This window comes from Branchiostoma floridae, chromosome 4 (assembly GCF_000003815.2).
Source record: "Branchiostoma floridae strain S238N-H82 chromosome 4, Bfl_VNyyK, whole genome shotgun sequence".
NCBI classification, from domain to species: domain Eukaryota; kingdom Metazoa; phylum Chordata; class Leptocardii; order Amphioxiformes; family Branchiostomatidae; genus Branchiostoma; species Branchiostoma floridae.
In genome coordinates this window covers 30,313,439-30,319,741 of record NC_049982.1, presented here as the reverse complement: position 1 = coordinate 30,319,741, position 6,303 = coordinate 30,313,439, and the positions used below count along the sequence as shown (strand labels likewise).

Below are 6,303 nucleotides of genomic sequence, written 5' to 3'. Positions count from 1 at the left end.
ACTTTTATTTGTTTGGTCATATGGGTGGTATCAGGCCAGTTACATCCCTGGACAGCAGAGTTTGTGTCACACAGACTAAGCCGGTGGGAGGGCCTTTGGAAGTCAGGCAGGATTAGCTGGAACTTAACCTTGAGCTGTGTAAGTTCGTAGTATATCTTGATATTTTGTATGCTTCGAACAAACGGATAAATGTAGGTGCACGATATTCGTCAACTTAATGAATATATATAATCTACAACTTCGTGGCATTTGGCTCACACACACATACACACACACACTCACACACACTCACTCACTCACACACACACACACACACACATATATATACACACACACACGCACACAGTGACACATACACACACTCACACACACACACGTGCACACACACACAGTGACACACATACACACACACTCACAGACAGGCTATTGAAAAATAACATTGGCGAAGGTAAGTAATGTATGGTTACTATATCCTATGATAAAGAATGTAGACTTGTAAACTTTATAGCATCTTTTATTTCTCGACTAGCAATATTACAAAAGCACAACGTACCATTCTTGTTGCCTCATCCAATGTATTTCAGTCCAATCGTATAGAGCATATTCTTTTGATAGTAAGTTTAATAACAAATATAAAGTCCCTCTCGATATAGGCACCATATGAATATTTACATCCATGTTTACATTATACAGAGAAGAAAATCTACAACTCAGCTTTAATTAAACAATTCTTACAAGATACAATCTTGAACTTTCTCCAAATCAATCTCCACTGTTGCTTTCTGATGTTAACATCGATTTTCCATAAAAATGTAGCATTGAAGCGAATAAGCAATTGTCCATATCATCAGACAACGAGTGTTGGCATAAAGCCATTACTAAACTTTTCCCTTTAGAAGATTCCTTCGGAATTCCACAATATTTAGAATTCTACGAATATTAATTCTCGCTGCAGATTTCCTTGAATGACTTTTTATATGCATGTATTAAAGCAAAAAACAAGATGACCGTATCATTATAAGCTCCCATTTAGTTGCATCAAGGCACTTTAGTAAATACCAGAGGAGGTTATGCACACGTCCCAGCATTCCTTGCAACGCATACTTCACATTGCACATCCCAGGTGGCTACTGTCAAACATACACTCGTCATATTGTACTCAAATTTGACAATGAAGCAACCGGAACAATTTGATCTGTAAACATGATTAGACCTATATTCTTCTTGATAGTCGTGTGTTGTGCAATGTGTATCGCAAGGAATGCTGGGATGGCTCCATAACCTCCTCTTGGTAGAATATATGTCAATGCTTCGCATTCCGGATTAGCTTGTCACACTTTAAGTAAAAGAGTTTCCGTCATCTTTTCAGCAATCATAAGCCGGTCCACAGTTGTAACTACGCATGCGTGAGGTCAAAGGTCAAAGATAGAGGTCAAAGAGTAAACAATTCTCGTCTAAACCACGTTTATTACATGTGTAAGTGCAGACGTATTTTGTAAAATTCTCAGAGGGTTCAACTGCAACCCTTTACCCACAATGCATCACACAGCACATGCGCGTTTCAACCGTGAACGGGCTAATATTTCGGCCGGGATCTCTTTAGTGTGGTGGTGGGTACGGAACCTCAGATGGGCGGGGCCTTGGCTTCTCGGACGGGCGTGGCTCTCCAGACGGGCGTGGCTCTCCAGAAGGGCGTGGCCAGGGACGGTGGGGACGATGCCCACCGTGACCATGTTCCTCGCTGCTGCTGCTGTCGTGGCCCGGGCGGTGTTCTCCACTGCCGTGGCCGGGGCGGTGTCCTCCGCTGCCGTGTCCGGGGCGGTGCTCTCCACTGCCGTGGCCGGGACGGTGTCCTCCGCTGTGGCTACCGGGATGTCCGGGCTTGTCTCCGCCCCCGCCCATCAGCTCATCCCAGTCGCCGTCATTCTCTCCCTCCCAGTGCTGCGTGAACACAACAAAATGAACTCTTTAATCAAAGAAGAAAAAACACATCTAGTACATAGTAATATAGATATTCTTTCGTTTAGTTCAGTATTTGGCAACCGGATTTCAGAGACTATGACCTTACAAAAGGAACACATTCATCACACAAAACTTGAGTGGGTGTAGGGAAATAGGGTGCGAAGTATAAAGTAAACTGAAAGTTTCTGTTTTTCTATACAGTAAATAATTCTTTACACACATATATTGTGTAGTTCAAATAGATGTCATAGATTGCAAATGAATATCGAAAACAGTTACTAATGTTGTAAAATATTAATACCAAAGTGCAAGGTCCCAAAGCCAAAGTGAAAAAGAACAAAATTAAATAAAAAAATACTATGCTATTGTTCCGGTGCTATTTGTGTGTTAAGTCATTTGTTCAATCTTCCTTGTCCCTTAGTTTTATTATGAAGGTACCTATTTTGGCCAAATTTTTTTTATACGCACGCTCGCATAAGTTTTAGGGTTCCCAGAGGATGTCATCCATATAATCAAATCAACATGGCCTTACACAACAACATCCCGCTGAAAACGTCCGGGGTCGGGACATGGCTCGTTGGTACGGGCCGGCACGAAGAATTTTGCCCAAGACTAAAAATACCGACAGGCCAATGGTCTTCACAAGCCTCTTACTTTAATTTAGATCCAAAAAACACCAACATAGCTAGTTGTAACGTTATTTGAGCGGCAAATTGTATAGACGATGAAGTGCATTCTTGGTGGGCGGTGTCAAGCCCAAAAAATGATATCTGTAACATTGTAAGATTGTATTTACATACACTACAGACCTTTGAGTTCTAAGTTCTTAGTGTAATAATACGTTCCTCTTTTGTACAGCAAATTTAAGATATTCGATTTTAAAAATGGTTGTTCTTTTTCAAACGGTGCAAATGGAGAAAATGATTCCTATCTTTATGTGCGGATATCATTTCAATATATCAACTTCGTTACATCTTTCTATCTTTGAATATTTGCGTGACCGAGACGGTTTTGCATGAACGCTTGACTGCGCGCAGGGCATGTCGGGAGTGCCAGTCAGCGCCAGGTACGGTGCTGTACCTGTCAGGACCAGACACGCAAGGTCACCACAGAGGTCAACGTTCGCACGAATTGTCACGTATGCCTTTCTATAAGTATTATTACCTTCGCCGAGAAGGTTATGTTTTTAGTAGCATTTGGTTATTTGCATGTGGTTTGTATGTCTTTTTCCTTAGCATGAAAGATATTATTGGAGTCCTTACACCCAGGTACAAATGTAGGCTGCCCAACTGAATACAATACATCCGGTTTTATGGAGGTAAAAAAAAACACAAATAGGATGCACTACACATAGCTAAAATTTTCATTGTAACGCCAAAATCGACCACTATACACAAATACCTGTATCCGCACGACAACTCTGTACCTTAACTTTGGATTTTATTCAGTATTGTAGATGAAAACATAACTTCTACATAATGAGACCCTAAATTAAAATCCCGTCCGAAGTTACGGGTATGTCGGAGTTAGGGCACCCTCCGTTACAGAAAAAAAAGGAGTTTAGACTTACGTCGGGTTCGTCGTGATCGCGGCCGTGGTGCTTCCTCATGTACAGGGCGCCCAGAGTGATGGAGATGCCGACCATCAGCACGATCAGCACCGTCAGGGTGATGATGCAGCACCGGCGGTTCCTACGTGGTGGGGGTGCATTTATCACGGTAATCGGTGGGGGGAGCTCGGTCGCGGTCACCTTCTGAGGCAGCGGGGCGGTCGGCTCTACCTGCACCTCGACCGCCGGCTCTGCAGGCTTCTTCTCCCCGGGATTGGTGGTTATCTTTCCCATGGTTTGCAAGTCTGTAGAACAAGGGTACGATTTGTCAAACGTCTATAAAAAGACAGTTTTTGCCATTTTCGTCTACGAGTACGTATTTTCTTTACTCTCTTTATTCAAAAATAAAATACAAATGTTTTAAAGTAGAAGCCGGTTAACTGCAATCCGATGCAGTCTGGATGGATAACTTCGCATTGCTACTCAACCCGGATAATTGCACGGATAAAAACACTGGCAAATTGGACGTGCAATTAAACGGCTTCTACTGTATTTTGTTTTAAAGCCATACTAATGCTACCCATTGCTAAGTAGGTAAGTGTAGTCCGGCAGAGGCCACTGTGTTTTGGGCACGTTATTGGGGCGGAGCTTCCATCGTACGCGTCTTTTTCTATTCAATTGAGTTCCCTTTCCAGGGACACAAAGTCTTGTGAGGAATCGAACTCGTGACCTCTCGATCCCACGTTTGCTAGCATAAATACCTGGACATTTGGCGCCAGTCTTGGTACCGTGTAGGTTTACACGTAAGAATTATTTCCTGCACCCTTTCAAGTCATTTGTCTGTATAGGGAAAATCTAGTATCACTTTACATAGCGATTTACTGTTAAGTCAAAGGTGTTAGGAGTAAAAAAAAATGTTTCGGGATCTACATTTTACGGTGGTGAGCTTTATTCAATACCATAGGAGATATGCATAACGTTGTTACTCTGATTTTAAGTCACGAGAATAAAGAAAAACATGGGAAGAAACAAATTATGAAACTATGAAATGTGCACAAGTAATTTAACTAAGGAAGTTGCTAGCGCTTTCGTGGCGGAGGCTTGCATTGTCGTATGATATGACTTGTTTACTTCCAAGTCAACGAATGACTTGCAAAAACTCTTTAGAATTTAGGTCGGTCTTTCTATATACACACTGGAGGTGATTTTGTGCTAAATATTTAAACTTTGATTAGCTGTTATAGTTACACTACCATCTCTGATGAGGTATTATAATGATTTTTCTTAAATTGTCGTTCAACTTGTTACAGAATTCTGGTAAGTCTACCTAGTAGTGTATTGTATATCTTGCAAATAATTATTTTTTTTGCACGTTCTTCCTAACATGACCTGAAGTAGTTTCAGTATTACATGAAAGACTAGGGGTGAAATATCACGACTTGCCGCTTTCCTATTGAACCATAGGATGAACAAAACAGGTAATCTATACTGCCACTAGATTTGATTACAGAGGAGTTAAACATATAGAACTATGGTACTACCACTTAATCTATCGCTTCATAATGATAAAGGGTCTAAGGTTTCCATTTTAACTGTAAAAATATGCGCAAATGATACGGAACAATTATTATGTTTTGTTCCATTTAAAGACATTTTTGTATTCGGTAATCAAGAAGGAAACAGGTTGCAAATGAAGGGGAACTCCAACTCGAATCCTTTCTTTAAACAAACAAAGAACGTTTCCAATCACTCGGTTGTAAGTTCTCAATTCTGTCTTTACTAAGAAACTATGCTGTTCTTAACTCCATTATTTAGGCAGAATCGCACGGATTTGAAAATTTAGACCGCGGAAAATTGGGTTGTCAAACCCGTTTTATACGCACTAGCAAGCAACCTTTAGGCTAGTTTTTCAATATGGCGCGGTGTAATGAAATTTCCTTTTCACTAACTAATTACGGAAGCTTAGAAATTGATAGTGCAGTCAAATATCCTTTCTTTCCTGTTTAGAAGTGGCCATACAGTATGCCGCAATGTTTTCTAGGTAAGGTACTTTAAGGTAGTGAAATGATAGCATCGTTCGTTAAACTATAAGAACCAAAACCTGTCAAGTTAAAACCGCCTTCAAACTTTACCGTACTGTATACGCTAGCACTATTGACACATATATTGTGTATATACAACACTGCGAACTTTGTCACAAAAACTAGACCCTATTTTACGTCAATTTCTCCCGAACTTACATTGCTACAAGATATGTACTCAATTGGAAATATCATTTGTGAAACCATAAGAACAAAAATTTGTCAACATGTAAGTTAAAATCTGGGTCGAATCTTTGATACCGTACTGTATGCTTTCACTACTGACACGTATTATACACTGCGTAACCTGTCAAAAACAAGGCCCTATTTTACGGTTATTTCTCCCGATATTTCTTGCTACAAATTATGTATTCAACTAGAAACATTTGTGAAACTATTAGGACAAAAAGCAAACAAAAATCTGCCAACATAAGTTAAAATCTAAGTCGACTCTTACCGTACTGTATGGTATCACCACTGACACGTATACTGCGAAACCTGTCAAAAACAAGACCCTATTTCACGGTTATTTCTCCCGATCTTACCTTGCTACACTTGTCTTGGCACTGATCCCTTGGTCTTAAGAGTCTTGTCCGTCCGTCTTATGGCTTCAAACCCGTCAAATCTTGTGCCTTGTGTCTTGTCGGGCTCTAGCTATGAACCCAATATCCGTACCTGGTAGAGCTAGGTGCGCAATCTAATTATGCAGAA

At 40.6% G+C, this 6,303-nt stretch overlaps 2 protein-coding genes across 2 annotated transcripts in view; both read right to left on the bottom strand.

Annotated features, from left to right (window-relative positions):
* LOC118414804 overlaps positions 1–6,303 on the bottom strand; it is a 1,072,569-nt gene that overhangs the window by 522,758 nt on the left and 543,508 nt on the right. The gene's annotated exons all lie outside the window — the stretch shown is intronic.
* Positions 497–6,303, bottom strand: LOC118414834 (serine/threonine-protein phosphatase 1 regulatory subunit 10-like). The gene is made up of 3 exons (XM_035819098.1): positions 6,138–6,303; positions 3,533–3,816; positions 497–1,941 (listed from the first exon to the last, which is right to left on the bottom strand). The coding sequence occupies exons 2-3, from the start codon at positions 3,803–3,805 to the stop codon at positions 1,600–1,602; spliced, it is 615 nt and encodes a 204-aa protein (XP_035674991.1). The 5' UTR covers positions 3,806–3,816; positions 6,138–6,303; the 3' UTR covers positions 497–1,599.

Coding starts and splice junctions, on each gene's coding strand:
- LOC118414834 (XM_035819098.1), bottom strand. CDS start 3,805: ATGGGAAAGATAACCACCAATCCCGGGGAGAAGAAGCCTGCAGAGCCG. Junction 1,942..3,532: donor GCGATCACGACGAACCCGAC/GTAAGTCTAAAC, acceptor GTGTTCACGCAG/CACTGGGAGGGAGAGAATGA.